At 37.4% G+C, this 19,789-nt stretch overlaps 1 protein-coding gene across 1 annotated transcript in view; it reads left to right on the forward strand.

Moving 5' to 3' along the window:
- The window catches only part of VPS13A (vacuolar protein sorting 13 homolog A), a 266,157-nt gene that overhangs the window by 214,640 nt on the left and 31,728 nt on the right, over positions 1-19,789 (forward strand). The window contains exons 60-67 of the mRNA XM_042780717.1: positions 6,799-6,912; positions 12,984-13,129; positions 14,305-14,386; positions 15,483-15,596; positions 16,455-16,530; positions 16,613-16,776; positions 17,076-17,121; positions 17,232-17,355. Of these exons, the coding sequence (XP_042636651.1) occupies positions 6,799-6,912; positions 12,984-13,129; positions 14,305-14,386; positions 15,483-15,596; positions 16,455-16,530; positions 16,613-16,776; positions 17,076-17,121; positions 17,232-17,355 (866 nt within the window). The remainder of the gene's footprint in view (positions 1-6,798; positions 6,913-12,983; positions 13,130-14,304; positions 14,387-15,482; positions 15,597-16,454; positions 16,531-16,612; positions 16,777-17,075; positions 17,122-17,231; positions 17,356-19,789) is intronic.

The raw sequence follows: 19,789 nt of genomic DNA on the forward strand, positions 1-19,789 counted from the left end.
CAATGTGTTTACTCTTTTTCTATTGATCTTCCTATTGTTGATTTCTAATTTGATAGCATTATGATCTGAGAAGATACTTTGCAGTATTTCAATGTTTTTAAATTTATTAAGGTTTGCTTTATGGCCTAACATATGGTCTATCATGAAAAATGTTTCATTTGCACTGGAAAAGAATGTATATTGTGTTGCTGTCGGGTGAAGTGCTCTGTAGATGTCTGTAAGGCCAAATTGGTGGATTGTATTGTTTAGCTCTTCTGCATCTTTATTGAGTTTCTTTCCAGTTGTTCTGTCTTTCAAAGAAAGTGGTGTATTAAAGTCTCCCACTATGACTATGGAGTCATCTATTTGGCTTTTCAACTCTTTTAAAGGCAGACTCATGTATTTTGGGCTCTTTCATTGGGTCCATAGATATTTATTATGGTTATATCTTCATGTTCAATTGATCCTTTAATCATTATATAATGCCCTTCTCTCATATAATGGTTTTTGTCTTAAAGTCAATTTGATCAGAAATTAATAGTGCCACTCCTGCTCTCTTACAGTTGCCATTTGCTTGATATATCTTTTCCACCCTTTGATTTTTAGTCTGTTTGTGTTGTTATCTCTAAGGTGTCTCTCTTGTAGGCAGCATATTGGTGGGTTTTGTTTTCTTATCCAATCTGCAACTTTCCATCTCTTGAGTTGTGCATTTAATCCTTTAATATTCAGTGTAATTATTGACAAGTATGAATTGGTTGCTGTCATTTTGGTATGTGTTTTTTATGGTGTCCCTGGTTTCTTTGTTCCATATTATTTTCTGTGCTGAGCTCGTTATGTTTATGAACCGTGTCATCATTTCCTTTGTTGCTATTGTTTTAGTATTTGCTTAGTATTTGTGCTTGTCCTCTTTTTTATTGTGATGTGAAGGTTTATCATTTTTCTTTGAGGTTACCGTATGATTTTTAATTTTCTCTCCGAGTTTAGAACAGTCCATTCTATCTTAGAACTCTCTTAACTTCCTCACCATTTAGAAGTTCTGTAACTACACAGTATTTTCCCTCTTTTCATTTGTAGTTGTCCTCACTTGCCAATTGATGTCTCTGGTTCCCTGTTTACAATCTTCCAAGCTCATTTTACTTTGGATATGTCCATAGCTGTGGTTTCTGGGTTATGTCATCTTGTGTATTAATGGTCGGTTGTTACTTGCTATTTTTGGTTCTCTGTTCAAAGGACTCCCTTTAGCATGTCTTGTAAGGTTGGTCTGGTTTTAGCAAATTCCCTTAGTTTCTGCTTATCTGGAAATCTCCTAATTTCACCATCATATTTGAGGGACAGTTTTGCCGGGTATATACTTCTCGGTTGAAAATTGTTCTCTTTCAGGGTTTTATATATACCATCCTATCGCCTTCTCGCTTGCATGGTCTCTGCTGAGAAATCAGAGCTTATTCTTTCTGGCTGTCCTTTGTAGGTAACTTTTTGTTTTTCCCATGCTGCTTTCAGGATTCTGTCTTTGTCTTTGGTTTTGGTGAGTTTGATAATGATATCTCTTGATGATTTTCTTTTGGGGTCCATCCTGTTTGGGGTTCGTTGACTTCCTGAATGGATATATTCTCTTCTTTCATAATATCAGGGAAGTTCTCCTCCAGCAAATCTTGGACAATTTTCTCAGTGCTTATATTTTTCTCTTCTTGTTCTGGAATTCCAATGACACGTAGGTTATTCCTTTTGATGGTATCTCACATGAACCTTAGGCCTGCTTCATTTTGTTTTGATTTTTTTCCTGATTGATCCCTTTCCAAAGAAATATTCAGGTATTTGCCTTCAATCTCATTAATTCTGTCTTCCATTGCATCATTTCTACTCCTTTGCCCTTCTAATATGTTATCTATTTCTGACAATTTAGTATTAATCTTCTGGATTTCTATCTGTAGATTTAGAATCATTTCCAATTTTTCATCTATTTTGTTATTTTGTTCTTGTATTTTCTTCCAAAATTCTTGTAGGGTTTTTCTGTGTTTTTTTTTGGTCTGTCTCTCAATCCTTTGAAGATTCCTAAATATAACCCTTTTGAATTCCTTATCAGGGAGTTCCAATGCTGCTTCTTTCTCAAGGATGTGTTCTGGGTTTGTATCCTATTCCCTTGTTCCTACCACTTTATCTTGCTTCTTTGTGTGAACTGTGATGGTCTGTTGTCTCCGAGGCATCATGACGTTGTTGTATTTATATCTCTGTTAACTGTTTCTGAAGAGCAGCCAAGGGTGATTCAGGCTCTTCTTGGTTTTTTATCATTGGCCTGTTGGTGGAGAAGGAGGTAGTGGCTCTCGCTTAGTAAGTGAAGTTGCAGGAGGTGTGGGTGTAGTTATGTCTTATGGGGACTGTTGCTGTCTCCCACTCTTTTCAGTCATGCAGGTCCGGAGTGTCCTTGGGCTTGCTGACAAGCAGAACCTATTCTTAAGCCCCTGGAATCTTAGAGAGCGCTGTCTCTTTAAATATCCAAAATGGTCAAGCCTCTTGTAAACATTCAAAATGGCTGCACCCTCTGGACAGGCAAAAGTCCACAGCTCAGCCCACCTTCCTCTTCCCCGCTGCTTCGCCTTTTATCCCCCAGCCACCAGAGTAGTCCTCTGTGCAATCCCTTGCTAGCAGGGCTGATTTTTAGGTTAATTCTTAGGTCCTACCTACCACTCGGGAATCTCCAAGCTGTCTGTGCCATCAGGATCACTCAGGATCGCTGCCAGACCGCAGCTCTGTATCTCTCCTTTTTTTTGGTATTTTCATGCAAATTCTTCTTCTAGTTGGGTTTAGTCCACTTCTATATCCTGCCCTTCAAGGGTCAAGGGTCCAGGATTATCATCTGTGTCTGTGTTAATTGATTCCACTTTTCTTTGTTAAAGAGGGTCTGTGCAGTCTTTTTGCCTGTTCTGCCATCTTGGAATCTGCAACTGTTATAATTTTTAATACTAGAATTTCTGTTTGCCTTTTTTAAAGTTGTTTTCTCTCTCTGTGGTGGTATTCAAGGAGTCATGGTGGTACAATGGGTAAGTGCTTGGCTGCTAACCAAAAGGTCAGCAGTTTGAGCCTTCCAGACACTCTGTGAGAGAAAGATGTGACAATTTGTTTCCATAAAGATTTACAGCTTTTGAAACCTTATGGGTTACTTCTGCTCTGTCCTATGGGCTTGCTCTGAGTCAGAATTGACTTGATAGTAGTAGGAATTGGGGATTGGTATTGGTATTCTCTATTTGTTGTGACATTATCATTCCTTTACTTTTTTAATGATTATTTTTTTCAGTTTTTTTGATATATTTAAAATGATAGCATTGTGTTCTTTTCCTGTTAAATCTAATATCAGGTCTTTGACAGGGAATTCTGTTGTTAGTCTATCTATTGCTAGTGTATCCATCATACTTTTCCTGTTTACTATGCATGTCTTGTAACCTTTAGTTGGAAACTGGACATTTTAGATAATATGTTGTGCCTGCTCCGGGTTCTAGTACTCCACCTCTGGTACTTGCTATTGTTATTTACTTGTTTATTTGTTTAGCAACAGACTGGATTACAGTTATGCATCACTTCACTATTCGGGCAGCATATAACCACTAACTGCGTATATATCTGTGGTCCTGCAAGGTGATTATTTTTTTTTTTTAAGGGAAAGCAACTCTCCTTTTCTCTGGTATTTCCATCTAATGGTTTTAAAGACTCTAAACCCCCAGAGTGAATGAGCAGTAGGTCTCCAGGATACATCCCAATCCTCATGCCACCTACTGCTTTCTTCCTCCTAGCTTTATCCATCCTCCTAGCAGCTGTGAAGTCTTCCACTCCCAGTGCAGGACAGTACCTGCCATGGCTCCACTGCTCCAGATGTGGGTGCTTGTGGCACTGGCTGGACCTAATGCGCTGGTGGGCCCCTGGCTCCAGCCAGCTGTGGCAGTTGGTACACATGATCGGAAAGAGGCTATACCAGTAAGGTGGTGGCAACCAGGTTATTTTCCACTGTCAGCTGCACTCCCAGCACCTGCACACCTGGTCCCTGTGGCCTTTTCTCTGCACCCCCCATCTGCTCCCATCCCTGTCTTACACCCAAACATGTACAAAATCCTGATTCGGCTACTGGCACAGCTCCATGCCAGGCCAACCACACACCCAGCAAAACTGGCCTGTATCCAATGGATACGGCTCTTAGATTTTGTCCAGTGGGCTTCCATAAGGTTTTAATATAATAGGCTTTATGAGGATTTAACTACTGATTGTATGGGGATTGCCTGTATATAATACGGTGTTTGCACCACATCAAAATCGTATAATGTTGTATTTCACAGAACATATTATAGACATTAAGCAATGCAGACCTGCAGTTTAGTGAAGTGTTCCCCCACCCTCCCCTCAGTGTTAAGTCTCTTATGTTGCTTTTCAAAGAGTTGCAGCTTTGAATGTGCCCACAGCCACATTGGAATGACAGTGGTTATAGTAGGAATCTCTTCATCCCTTTTCCTGACAGCTTGCAGATGCTACATGCTACTGATTTCAAGCTGGTAGATCAGTTTTCAGCAGTGTACTGGGGCATAAATTGCTCTGCAGACTAATCCAATCAAATTTGGGATCCTTAGAAGGAATAGTCACAGAGGTCAGTGTTTGATATTTTTCTGACCCCGGAAGACCTCATCCCTGTTGTTGTTTTTCCTGTTTCTTTTCTGCATATTACTCAGTCTACAGTTTAGCCTTTATGTTTGTTAAATCTACAGATCTCCCTCCAGTTGCCTCTTACCACAACCTCTGCTGTTTTTGAGAGCATGCTTAGTCTTGAACTTCTCCACACTCTCTTACAAATCAAGTCAGTTCCTTTGAGAAGAGACTAGGAGCTCTTTGTTTTAATGTCTCCTCTCCATAGGCAGCATCTCTGAGCCATGGCTAGGGATTGGACATGTGGCATACTTTTCTCTGAATAACACCTCTGCTTTAGGAGCTGAACCCTCAGTTGGATAGGGGAGGAAGGCAGTACACTGAGATCTTTGTTTTCTTCTCCTGGCATGGAACTACTACCTTATGGGAGCTATGCAAGGGCAAGCAGGACCCCAGTATCATTCTCAGTGGCACTGCATCCAAGATAGAGCCTTTGTTCCACTAGTGGGGCTGGACATAAGAAGGGAGCACCTGCCTCACAACAATGCTTCCCTGGAACTTTGCCTCAGTAACAGGTAGTCTGGGGAAGGAAAAAAATGCTGACATCCTGCTCCACTCAGGAAAAAAATACCTTCATCTGGAAGCTGAATGGAGAGAGAGCCTCTTGGCTGCACCAGTCTGGAGTGGTCTCTGCTTTGCACGCTGAAGAGGGGAGGGAAGAAGCAGTATTTGTTCAAATACCATAGGCTTTTGCATTCTTATTTAAGTTACCTAGATTTTCTTCAATATGTGTTTCTTCATTTGCTGTATGCCCTTAGGATCATTTACAATTTCACTAGGGAATGGGTCCTCTGAGCTTCTCACACTGCCAGAACTCAGTCACTAAATACAAGTATCCCCCACTTATTGAAAGTTCACTTACCTTTTGCGAAAGACCTACATTAGTACCTGTTTTTGCTAACTGAAAGAAATCCAAAGAGGATTTTCATTTTCACTAAAAAAGCAAAGGGTGAAACTAGCGTTCAGCGTTTGTTTTACAGTGAGCCATTAAAGACACAGCATGCACCCAAAGCAGCAAGAGTGGTGTTACCCGAGGATGAACTTGGAGGACATTATGCTGAGTGAAATAAGTCAGTCACAGAAGGACAAAATATAGTATTAGTTCATTATTGTAAAAAGTTAAGGAAAGGTTTATATGTGGAAGGAAACTTTATTTGTTGGTTACCAGGAGGGGTGGGAACACTGCAAAAAAGAAAAAAAAAAAAAAAGCATTGACCCATGTAACTTTAGTTTTGTGTATTTCACTGTACATAAATTATATTTCAATAAAATGTATTAAAAAAATGTAAAGGAAAAAAAGAGTGGTGTTACCAAGCTCCTTCCCTGGGAACTGCGCTCACCATCTCAGTATCAAACTGCCATAGCTTTGAACTGTGTCTGGGAACACTATATGTTCGTGTTATTTTAGGTCTTATGTGTTATTTGTTATGATTTAGTAGGTTATCTTATGGGTCTGGGTACACTCAAAAATTTTTCCCATAAAAATTAATGGTAATTGTTTCCTCACTTTACACCATTTTTGCTTATGAAAGGTTTCATAGGAATGCTTGACCTTCAGATAGTGAGGGAAACCATTATTCTTTAATTAGGCTATCATTTTGATGCTTTTGTGACTAAGTTAACAAAATGTGAATCTTGGGCAGTTGCTCAACTTAGATCTGTAAGTGTTTGAAAGAGAAATATTAATGATTTTTAAAAATGGATGCTGTAATCACTTCGTTTAAAGTTATCTTCAGTGCCTTCCCTTTTTGTGTTACGCTGCTGGCTCTGTAGATTTCATTAAAGCATTTGCCGGATAGTTACAAGTGGCCTGAAAGATTGTGTTTAAAGAAACAAATATTCACCAGAGCTTGTTGATGAAAGGCCATTTGAGATAAGATCTATAGTTACATCAAGAAAGCTTAGTATCTTTTAATGGCTTAGATGGAAACATAGAAGACATACTTATCAATTTCTATGTGGCAGACAGAATTTTTTTAACATTTAATATCCGTCTCTTGTGAGACAATAACTTTCTTATCATGAGGAATGTTGATTGTGGATAATAAGAAGCTTTTTGCAGTGTATGGGATATTGATATAAATTATCTCATGCAGTTAGGTCCCATCATTTTCTTAACATTTTGTTTCTTTATAGGTTGAACTTTTTCATAAAGATATAGAAGCTTTCCAAGAAGAATATAAAACGGTTTCATTAGTTGATACAACACAAGTCAGTCTCTATGAATACTTTCATATATCTCCAATCAAGGTAAGGTAAAAATAAGTTATTTTTATTGTCCTTCTTAAATTAGATAATAACAAATTGATTATATCTGTTTGGGAAGATGTTGTTATTATTGTTTGGTGCCATCAAGTCCGTTCCACTTAATAGTGACAACAGAACAAAACGCAGTCAGGCCCTGTGCCATCCTCACAATTATTGCTGTTTGAGTCCATTTTGCAGCCACTGTGTTATTCCATCTTGTCAAGGGTTTTCACTGACCCTCTGCTTTACCAAATAAGATGTCCGTCTCCAGGAACTGGTGCCTGGACATTTAAATTATATACTTGAAAAATGTTTAATTGGCAAGTGCGTAATATATATTTTTGTTGTTGTTGTTGTTATGTGCCGTCAAGTTGGACCCAACTCAAAACAACCCCTTCTTAGGTTTCTGATGCGGTATCACTATGGAAGTAGCCTTCCGAGGAGTAGCTGGTGAGTTTGAACTGCCAGCCTTCTGGTTAGCAGTCAAGTGCCTTAGGCATTATGCTACCAGAACTCCCTAATAAAAGTAAATACTGTAAATTTACCATTAAAAATACTGATATATGAGAAATAAATATTTTCAAATGTTTTTCTTTACAACATATTTTCAGCATGTAGAAATAATAGTGGAACCACATACAACATGTATTTATATATTTATATTTTGACCTAACAGTATTTTACCTTAGTTTTCTTTTTAGTTATTTAGTGACAGTTTTCAAAATTGCTTGTGTGGTGTGTATATTAGTTTTTAATTTAATTTAAAAGTATCTCTGATTAAATTAAGTGTTGAAGGTTGAGTGGAGCTAAATGTTGCTAGTTGCTAATCTTAATACAAATTTTTTTTCAGTTACTTGACGAAAATTACTTGAACATAATACATATGTATATAACCAAAACCAAACCCACTGCCATCAAGTCACTTCCAACTTATAGTGAGCCATAGGGTTTCTTAGAATACAAATCTATACGGAAGTAAATTGGCTCGTCTTCCTTCTCCAGAGTGGCTGGTAGGTTTGAACTGATAACCTTTTGGTTAGCAACCAAATACCTTAACTTCTGTGCCACAAGAGTACCTTACAATATGTATATACCAAAAAAACCAAACTCACTGCCATCGAGTCAGTTCTGACTCAGAACAACCATATTAGGGTTTCTGAGGTGGTATATAAAATGCAAAATGTTTTTAGCTAGCTTCACCATATAAACTTATTTTCAGTAGTTGAAACTTGGAGATATTTGAGTCATTTTCAACTTCTAGATTGTTAGTGTTATTAACAAGTGTATAAAACTCACCAGCCACTCCTCGGAAGGAAGCTCGGGCAATCTACTTCCGTAGTGATACTGCCTCAGAAACCCAAGAAGGGTTGCTATGAGTTGGGTCCGACTCAATGGCACATAACAACAACAACCTAAAACTTTTGAGAGCAGCAGGATCCAGGTAAGGAGTGGGAGGCAGGCAAGGCCCCAGCCCCCTAGAGCTAGGAAAGAAAGGGAGCCACCATGGAACACAGGAGTGGCAAGAGCCAGGTAAGGGGCAGGAGGCAGGCAGGCCCCAGCCCCCAGAGACAGAAAAGGGAGGGAGCAGCCAGGGACCACAAAGTAGCAGGATCCAGGTAGCAATTAGGTAAGGGGAGGGTGGAAAGGTTTCTAACAGCTGAGACAAAATTGTCTGTCAGTTTGTCATCCTGTGGGGCTTGCAGGTTCCTCTGAGGCTTGAGGTTGTGCTACCGGTGTTTCAAATGCCAGCAGGGTTGTACATGGTGCACAGATTTCAATGTAGCTTAGCTTATAGACTGAGACAGAGTAGGAAGAAAGAAGAGGCCATCCACTTCTCAAAAAATTGACCAGGGAAAACCTTATAAATAGCAGAGAAACACTGTTTGATATATTACTGGGTAACTTTATGAATAGCTTGGAAACATTGTCCGGCACAATGCAGGATGGTGAGACCCTTGGGTTGGAAGGCACTCAAAATAGGACTGGGAAAGACCTGCCTCATCAGAGTAGAACCAACCTTAATGATATGGATAAAGTAAGTCTTTCAGGAACTCCATTTGCTGACGTGGCAGGTCTCAAATTGAGGAAAATACCTGCAAACATCCATTAATAATTAGAACTTGGAATGAATGAAGCATGAATCTAGGAAAATTGGAAGTTGTCAAAAATGGAATGGAATGCATAAAGATTGATATCCTAGGCATTAATGAGCTGAAATGGACCATTTGGGCCACTTTGAATCAGAGACCCATATGACCTACTATGCCAAGAATGACAGTTTGAAGAGGAATGGTGTGGCATTCATCATCATAAAGGATGTTTCAGGATCTGTCCTGAAGTACAATGCTGTCAGTGATATGAAAATATCCATATGCCTACAAGGAAAGTCAGTTAATACTAGTATTATTCAAATTTACACACCAACCACCAAAGCCAAAGATGAGGAAATTGAAGATTTTCATCAGCTTCTACAGTCTGAAATTGACCAAACATGCAATCAAGATGTGTTAATTATCACTGGTGACTAGAATGCAAAAGTTGGAAACAAAGAAGAATCACCGGTAGTTGGAAAATTTAGCTTTGGTGACAGAAATAACGCTGGAGATCACATGATAGAATTTTGCAAACAAAGGATTCATTCATTGCAAATACCTTTATTCAACAGCACTAACGACGTCTATACACGTGGACTTCGCCAGATGGAGTACACAGGAATCAGGTTGACTACAACTGTGGCAAGAGGTGATGGAAAAGCTCAATATCTTCAGTCAAAACAAGGCCAGGAGCTGATTGTGGAACAGACCATCAACTGCTCATATGCAAGTTCAATTTGAAGTTGAAGACAATTGAAACAAGTCCACAAGAGCCAAAATATGACCTAGAATATATCCCTCCTGAATTTAGAGACCGTCTAAAGAATACATTTGATGCATTAAACACTAGTGACCGAAATCTAGAAGAATTGTGAGATGACATCAAGAACATCATCCATGAGGAAAGCAAGAGGTCATTAAAAATATGAGAAAGAAAGAAAAGACCAAAATGGATGTCAGAAGAGACTCTGAAACTTGCCCTTGGAGAGTTGTTGTTGTTGTTGTTGTTATGTGCCGTCGAGTCGGCCCCGACTCATAGCGACCCCTCCTTGGGTTTCCGAGGCAGTATCACTACGGAAGTAGGATTGCCCAACCTTCCTTCCGAGGAGTGGCTGCTGGGTTTGAACCGCCAGCCGTCTGGTTAGCAGGCAAGTGTCTTAGCCACTATGCTAGTAGCTAAAGCAAATGGAAGACATGACGAGATAAGATAAAAGAGCTGAACAAAAGATTTCAAAGGGCAGCTCAAGCAGACAAAGCCAATTACTGTAATGAAATGTGCGAAGACCTAGAGTTAAAAAACCAAAAGGGAAGAACATGCTTAGCATTTCTCAAGTTGAAAGAACTGAGGAAAAAAATTAAGCCTCGAGTTGCAATATTTAAAGATTCTATGGGCAAAATGTTGAATGATGCAGGAAGCATCAAAAGAAGATGGAAGGAGTACATAGTCACTGTACCAAAAAGAGCTGGTTGGTCTTCATCCATTTCAGGAGATGGCATATGATCAAGTACCAATGGTATTGAAGGAAGAATTTGAAGCTGCACTAAAGGAATTGGTGAAGAACAAGGCTCCAGGCATTGACAGAATACCCATTGACATGTTTCAGCAAACAGATGCCCCACTGGAGGCACTTACTCGGCTATGCCAAGAGATTTGGAAGACAGCTACCTGGCCAACTGCCTGGAAGAGATCCATATTTGTACCCATTCCAAAGAAAGGTGATTCCACAGAATGTGGAAATTATCGAACAATATCATTAATATCATATGCAAATAAAATCTTACTGAAGATAATTCAAAAATAGTTACAGCAGTATATTGACAGAACTTACAGAAATGCAAGGTGGATTCAGAAGAGGATGTGGAACGAGGGATATCATTGGTGATGCCAGATGGATCTTGGCTCAAAGCAAAGAATACCAAAAAGATGTTTGCTTATTTTTTATTGACTATGCAAAAGCAGGTGATTGTGTGGATCATAACAAATTGTGGATAACATTGAGAAGAATGGGAATTCCAGAACACTTAATTGTACTCATGAGGAACCTGTAAATAGATCAGGAGGCTATCGTTGGAATAGAAAAATGAACACTTCATGGTTTAAAATCAAGAAGGGAGTGTGTCATTGTTGTATCCTTTCACCATACTTATCAGTCTATATGCTGAGCAAATAATCTGAGAATCTGGACTATGTGAAGAGGAACGTGGCATCAGGATTGGAGGAAGAATCATTAACAACCTGCAATACCCTGACAACACAACTTTGCTTGCTGAAAGTGAGAATGACTTGAAGCACTTACTGATGAAGATTGAAGAATACAGTCTGCAATATAGATTACATCTCAATATAAAGAAAAAAAAAAAGTCCTCCCAACTGGACCTATAAGTAGCATCATGATAAATGGAGAAAAGATTGAAATGTCAAAGACTTCACATTGCTTGATTCCACAATCCACACCAATGGAAGCAGCAGTGAGGACATCAGACGACATATAGCACTGAACAAATCGGTTGCAAAGGCCCTCTTTCAAGTGTTGAAGAGCAAAGATGTCTCTTTGAGGACTAAGGTGTGCCTGACTCAAGCTGTGGTATTTTCAGTCACCTCATATGCATATGAGAGCTGGATCCTTCTTGATTTTAAACCATGTAGTGTTCCTTTTTCCTGTTCGAATGATAGCCTCCTGATTTATGTTGAGGTTCCTCATGAGTACAATGAAGTGTTCTGGAATTCCCATTCTCCCAAATGTTATCCACAATTTGTTATGATCCACACAATCAAATGCTTTTTTATAGTCAATAAAATACAAGTAAACATCTTTATGATATTCTTTGCTTTGAGCCAAGATCCATCTGGCATCAGCGTTGATATTCCTCATTCTACATCCTCTTCTGAATCCAGCTTGCATTTCTGGAAGTTCTCTGTCAGTATACTGCTGCAACCATTTTGGATGAATAAGGAAGACTGAAGAAGAATTGATGCTTTTGAGCATCGGTGTTGGAGAAGAATGCTGAAAGTACCATGGACTGAACTGTTCTGGAGGAAGTGCAACCAAAATGCTCCTTGGAGGTGAGAATGGCCAGACTTCATTTCACATACTTTTGTCCTGTTGTCAGAAGGGACCATTTCCCTGGAGAAGAATGTCATGCTTGGTAAAGTAGAAGGTCAACAAAGGAGGGAAAGGCCTTCAACAAGATGGATTGACACGGTGGCTGCGGCAGTGGGCAGGAATCATGGAGCTGGTGCAGGACTGGGCAGTGTTTCATTCTGCTGTGCATAGGGTCACTGTCAGTTGGACATGATGCAATGGCACCTACAATAACAACAAAAAACTTTCAGTGTATAAAACGTTATACTTTTTTTGGCTTACCATAAAAACTATTGAACCAGTATAAATTGTTGAATTTCATAATTTAAATGAGCTTTTTTAGGAGCTCTGGTGGCACAGTGTTTAAGGCATTTGACTGCTAAACAGAACACTGGGAGTTCAAACCCACCAGCTACTCCTTGGAAGGAAGATTGGGCAATCCACTTCTGTAGTGATACCGCCTCAGAAACCCAAGGAGGGGTTGCTATGAGTCAGATCCAACTTGACAGCAGTGTGTTTGGTTTATGTTAGATTTTAAATTCCTTTAACTTTCCACTTACTAATTTTAGCATAATCCAGATAAGTTTGAAATTTTATTTATGATGTAAGGAGCTCTGGTGGCATAGTGGATACAGCATTAGGCTGCTAACCAGAAGGGCAGTGGTTCAAACTCACCAGCTGCTCTGTGGAAGGAAGATGGAGCAATCTACTTTCATAAAGATTAAGGCTCAGAAACTCAATGGGGGTCACTATGAGTCGGAATTGACTCGATGGCAGTGAGTTTGTTTTTTTTTGTTTGGTTATTTATAGTGTGGTAAATTTAAAATGAAATTAATTTTTAAATATTAAATTGTCACTATGAAGAAAATACTTTTAAATATTTCTCTTATCTTTTTAGTTACATTTAAGTGTTTCCCTGAGTTCCGGTAGAGAAGAAGCTAAAGATTCAAAACAACATGGAGGACTGATTCCAGTTTATTCTTTAAATCTTTTGCTGAAGAGTATTGGTGCCACTCTTACAGATGTACAGGATGTAGTTTTTAAGTATGTTCTATACTCAGATCTGTATCTGATGAAAAAATTTTATAATTCAAAAAATGTATAAGCTACATTGCAAAAGTATGATATTTTTCCTTAAGTGGAATACTCTCTAAATAACACTAAACATATATTTTTGTTAACCTTTAGCTACTAAATAATAGAAAAATTGTTGATGAATTTTCTTTTAAAAAAAGTAATATGGACCCTGCATGTTTGTGTATAATATAAGCATTTTGCTTTTCTGGCATAGGGAAGGATTTTAAAGAAAATGTCTGTGGCCCAAACATGTGATGCCTGAAAGATAGGCTGAGGAACCAGTAAGACTGAGACTCTTCAAGTATGTATGGCTAGAGCAGGATTAATGCAGCCACATAAAGGGCTCTGTTTAAGGTTACAATAAAAAATTTACGTTTCACTCTAGGTCATAAAGGAAGCTGTTAAAGAGTATCTGACCAAAAAGACTCAGAGTCTATGTGGAGATTATAAAAGAGAATAGCATTTTCAGGTAGTATCTAGAACTGACTATTAAGAACAGTAGTGAAAGTTACAGAATCATGAGATAACTAACTTTAAATGTAGATAAAATTAATTAACAGTCAAATTAGGTTGGAAGACACCAGGAATAGAATAAGATTTCTAATTTTGGTTTCCTTGTACTCTGTAGCATATAGTTTTCCAGTTAGTGCATCAGGTATAGCTTTCAATGGGTTATAAGGACATAATCTTTATTCCTTGGCTAATGAAGCAGTCAGGCAGGACCTGCAGTAATCACACCATGGCCATTTTTGAATAGCCTCTTCTATTTAACACAGTGTGTAAACCATTTTCTACATGGGCTATGATGGGACAGAGTTAGGAAATACTGTTCTAGTGGTCCATGAATGAGAATGAAGGAGTCTCTGAAGCCCAAAATTATATGAAAATTTATGTATGTCTATAATTAACTGCTTTCAGATTCTCGAGAATTCTTTGACTAAAATGTAAAGAGATGTATGTAACAAAGTAGATTTTCTTATCGACATGGGAAAATGTATTAGAAGGAAAAGTTTTGAAGAAAAAAAAATCTGAATAAAATAAACCATTCATTAACATATTCTGATTTTTTCCATCCCTCAGTTTTCCCCCACTCTAATATATGTATTTATATAGTCATACATCTTTTTTTTTTTTTTTTTCAGGCTTGCATTTTTTGAGCTCAATTATCAGTTCCATACAACCGCTGAACTACAATCTGAAGTAATAAGACATTATTCAAAACAGGTTTGTCTGAAATTGTCTTACAAAGGAACAGAGTGTTATAGACTAATGAAATGTGTTTGTATATGTATATTGTAGATTTTGGCATACTATTTTCAAAATCTTAAAACATACTTATTTCCTAAGAATTGTAGAAAGAAATTGAGCCTAATAAGTATTTCAACTTTTGGGCCTTGTGTATTTTAGCCATTTCCGGAAATCTTATATAGATTAGTATGCTAGAAATAAATCTGTATCTTTAGATAATATATTAACTAACTAATTCACTACACTTAGTTTAAATTTTAAAAATGAGTTCAGTGGAAAGTATTAAATGATAACTAGTGAACACAGGAAGGAACTCCGGTAGCATAGTGGTTAAAGCATTTGGCTACTAACCAAAACGTTGGCAGTTTGAACCCACCAGATGCTCCATGGGAAAGAGATGAGGCCCTCTGCTTCCATAAAGATTTACAGCCTTGGAACCCTATGGGCAATTCTACTCTGTCCTAAACGGCCACTATGAGTGGAAGTCAACTTGATGGCAGTGGGTTTGTTTTCGTGTCTTTTTATTGCACAGAGGATATTTTAATGTAACTGAGTTTTCAGGCAGCTAGGTATATTATTTCAGTGGATTTTTTTTCCACTTCTAGAAAGACTCCTGTATTTTATGATATAACTTATAAGCATCTGAGGTAGCTGTGTCATACCAGATAGATGAGTGATCATGACTCAAGAAATCTGGGTTTGGATTCCAGTTTTGCCCTGTACTCACTCTGTGACCCTGAATATCATTTGATGTCTGTATTTTGCCAGTCTATAAAATGGTGGTAACAACAGCAGTCACACACACATAATTGTAAATGTGAAAGCATTTTTAAAATTCTAAAGCTTTACTTAAGTGTCACATCATTTTATCTCTAATACTATCACACCAAATTGTTTTTCTGAAAAACTCAGAATTCTCAAAAATAAGGTGAAAGATTTAGGTGGTAACTTGGTGATAAGGGAGTTAACCTGAAAAAAACTGAGTGTGCATATTGAATAGTCTTCTGAGTAAGAAAAAAAATATTAGATCTGCTTTTCTGAATTGATTAATGTTCATATTTTACTTTTTTAGGCCATTAAGCAGATGTATGTACTCATTCTTGGACTTGAAGTTTTGGGAAATCCCTTTGGCTTAATTAGAGAGTTTTCTGAAGGTGTAGAAGCATTTTTTTATGAACCTTATCAGGTAAAATAGTTTTCTTTACATTGTGCACTATATCACTACTAATGCTTTTGAATAGATAATACATTCTTAGTGTTAACTTGATTTGTAAATAGATTTTGAGAAACACAAATAAAGATGATTCTTTTTCAGCAAAAGTAAGAGTTTTTGGATTTTCAAAAATTTCTACCTTTCTACCTTTACCTTCAAAATTTAAATTTAAGGTTTTGCTAAGATATATACAATTTTATGCTGTATTGGATTTTAAAAGATGAATAACTTCAGATTATAGTAGAAAAAGATCACTATGTACAGGCAATCTTGCTTTTGCACAGTAGTGTGGAACCATACAACATAACCGTGCAGGTTGAAATCGCACAAAGCAATATTAATAACTGATAGGAGGGAAAAATTATGCTTATTTTGTGATGCTTAAAAAGTTTTAACAAACTATTAAAAATCTCTTACTATTATTTATTAATGTGTAGGGTAATAAAAGTAACATAGTAAAACTAGTATTTATTTTACTGTCAGTAGAAACATTGAGAATCAGAATTTTGTTTCTTTTTTAAACTTATTAAGAGTCATTTGAATTATGCTTGCCTTCTTATCATATAAATTGCAGTATGAAGCAAGCCATCTTTTCTACACTTTGGTGAATTGTCATACTCCTTTCTAAATTTGGATCTGCTTCCAGCATTTTATCCTGTGTATTTCAGGGTCATGGAATATATCCAAATATTCCTTTAACTGAAGTTTATTTTTTTTGCCAGGATCCTTTGGGACATCTTCATCCTTTTCATTACAATCATTGTCTTCATTTATGTTGATAAGTTCATCTTTAAAAGTAAATATAACTTTATATTCTGTTTGACCCTTTAGGGAGCCATTCAGGGTCCTGAAGAGTTTGTGGAGGGAATGGCGCTAGGACTTAAGGCACTAGTTGGTGGAGCTGTTGGTAAGAAACATAATGACTACAAGTATTATTGTGTTAGAAAGTGATTGCATAATTTTACTAAAGATATTATAATTTTTGGTAGGTGGATTAGCTGGTGCTGCCTCCAGAATCACCAGTGCTATGGCTAAAGGAGTAGCAGCTATAACTATGGATGAAGACTACCAACAGAAGAGAAGAGAAGCCATGAATAAGCAACCAACTGGTCTGAGAGAAGGCATCACTCGTGGAGGAAAAGGCTTAGTTTCTGTAAGAAGTTTCACAGGTTTATGAACCTTTTCTCTAATATCTTTGAAACCCTCATTCTGCAAAGAAGACAAATGCCACTCCTTAAAGTATTATTTGAGTGTTAAAGGAGCAGTTGGTGGTAGCATATATAAAGTATATCAGGAGCTTATAAAAACATTGTATTTAAATAAAATACTGAGGAATATGTTAATTCCTTTGGTATCTAGAAAGCAAAACTGTATTTTTTCTGTAACCCAGACTTGGTTCATCAAGACATCATACAAGATCATTAAAATTTTTCAATTGTGCTTTCCCTCTAGGGTTTTGTAAGTGGCATAACAGGAATTGTGACAAAACCAATCAAAGGCAAGTATAGTAGTTCTTTTGGGTGATATATCTTAATCATTTCTTTCACAAGTTGATTCTGTTTTCATTCTTGTATCATTTGTTTGAAACTTCATCTTTTTTCTTCCTAGGAGCTCAAAAAGAAGGAGCAGCTGGTTTCTTTAAAGGTGTTGGGAAAGGTTTAGTTGGAGCTGTGGCACGACCGACTGGAGGCATCATTGACATGGCTAGCAGTACATTTCAGGGAATAAAAAGGTAAATTTTCTTTGATGTCTGACTAAAATGGGGAGTTCTGGTAGTGTAGTGCCTAAGGCACTTGACTGCTAACCAGAAGGCTGGCAGTTCAAACCCACCATCACTCCTCAGAAGGAAGGTTCGGCAATCTACTTCCGTAGTGATACCACTTCGGAAACCCAAGGAGGGGTTGCTGAGTCGGGTCCGACTCAATGGCACATAACAACAACAACATGACTAAAATGTTTAAGCCACTAGAAATAAAATAAATCTGCCATTTTCTACTTTGTTACTTTGTTATGACCACTGTGATATGACAGATTGCTTATTACCTTCCTAATTCCTTTTCACTCCTTTAGTTTGGTGCCGTTATATGTGGTATCAACTCTATAGCGTCTCTTTTTATTCATCACTCACTCCTAGCAGTCTTTACAAGAAATGTTTGACAAGTTAGTAAAGCTTTTGTTATCTGGATCAAAATAATTACACACTATAACGCTGTATGTTAGTTCATTCACCTCATATGCTGGACAGTGAATAAGGAAGACTGAAGAGGAATTAATAACTTTGAGTTCTGGTGTTGGTATAGAATACTGAAGATACCGTGGACTGCCAGAAGAATGAACTAATCTGTCCTAGAAGAAGTGCAGTCAGAATACTCTTCAGAAATGATGTAACCAGACTTTGTCTCACCTTCTTTGGTCGTGTTGTCAGAAGGGACTAGTGCCTGGAGAAGAATATCATGTTTGGTAAAGAGGGTCAGCAAAAAAAGGGGAAGACCCTTAACAAGATGGATTGACACAGTGGTTGCAACGATAGGCTCAAGAATAGCAAGGAATGTAAGGATGGTACAGAACTGGGGAGTGCACATAGGGTTGCTGTGAATTGGAGGTGACTTGACAGCATCTAACAACAACATATCAGTTACAAAATCACCATATATAATATTCTCTCTCTCTTTTTTTTATAGTGGAATTTTATATTACTCAGTTACAGCTCAGGTTGTCTTCACCCTTCTTGTGTGATCTTATTTTGTTATAAAACTTTTATATCCATTCCCACTATTTTTCTTTATTTGTGCAAGGAATTTTAAAACATATTCTCTCTTCCTCCAGGTTAAATTTAGTTTAAGTTAAACTTAGTTTAAGTTTAAATTTAGTCTTTGCTGTAGATATTTGCAGCATATGATAAATGATTAAGTTTACGTTAATAAGACCCAACATAGTTCAGTGAGCAGATACCTTCCTTGTCCTTTCCTTCAGTATTTTCTCTCACTTCCTGCTCTGACAGGATGATTGTTGTTATCTGATGAGGCTCCTCTTAAGACAGTACTTGATACTGCTTGCTGTCATTGGATGTTTCCAGTTGTACTATTCAGAATTAAGATAGGGAAAAAGGATCATTCTTCTGTACCTGTTCCTTTAGTTTTATAAATATAATGCCCTGAGTTATCAGAGAAGCTTAAAAGTCATTGAAACATGGAATTCAAACCATAGCTATGCAGATTTCCACTGAGAGCTACTACATTGACCTTACATTTATATTAAATGTAGTTAATTAAATAGTGAATATATAATAAAGTCATGAAAGATTATTGCTAAGGATTTATTCAAAGGAAAATAATCAGACTGTAGTTTTAAAAAAAATCCTTGGTTCTAAGGATCTAAAATTCTGTATGAAAAAAAGAAAAAAAACTACAAAACTTTAGACTCACCTTTCCCAACATTATCTAGCAACTGACCAAATACTTTTTATTTATACTTAAAACCAGTAACTAGAAAAACAAATGTTATGTATTTTGATTAAGCAATTCACTTCAGATATATATCTTAAAGAAGTAATTAGACAAATGTACAAGGGATACATGCAAAACTTTTAAAATTATAGTCAAGTTATTAAGAGTAAAAAAAATCCATTTGTATTAAAAGATGGCTGATTAAATTATGATACGACCATTCAGTGGAATATTGTGCACTATTATAAACTATGGGAGCTCTGGTAGCATAGTGGCTAAGACATTTGCCTGCTAACCAGACGGCTGGCGGTTCAAACCCACCAGCCACTCCTCGGAAGGAAGGTTGGGCAATCCTACTTCCGTAGTGATACTGCCTCGGAAGCCCAAGGAGGGGTCGCTATGAGTTGGGTTTGACTCGACGGCACATAACAACAACAACAACAACAACATTATACACTATATATAGCTTCATTTTCATTTTTTAATTTCAAACATATAGAAAATATATACAAAAATATTATGAAGAATTCTCACAGATTCTTCACCTAGATTTCTCAGATCTCTGGTGATGAAGTGCCTAAGGCATTTATTTGACTCCTAACCAAGAGGCTGGCAGTTCAAACCCACCAGCCACTCCTCAGAAGGAAGGTTGGGCAATCTACTTCTGTAGTGATACCGCCTCGGAAACACAAGGAGGGGTCGCTATGAGTCGGATCTGAC

This window comes from Orycteropus afer, unplaced genomic scaffold (assembly GCF_000298275.1).
Source record: "Orycteropus afer afer isolate SDZICR_OR568_19922 unplaced genomic scaffold, OryAfe1.0 scaffold00005, whole genome shotgun sequence".
Lineage (NCBI taxonomy): Eukaryota > Metazoa > Chordata > Mammalia > Tubulidentata > Orycteropodidae > Orycteropus > Orycteropus afer.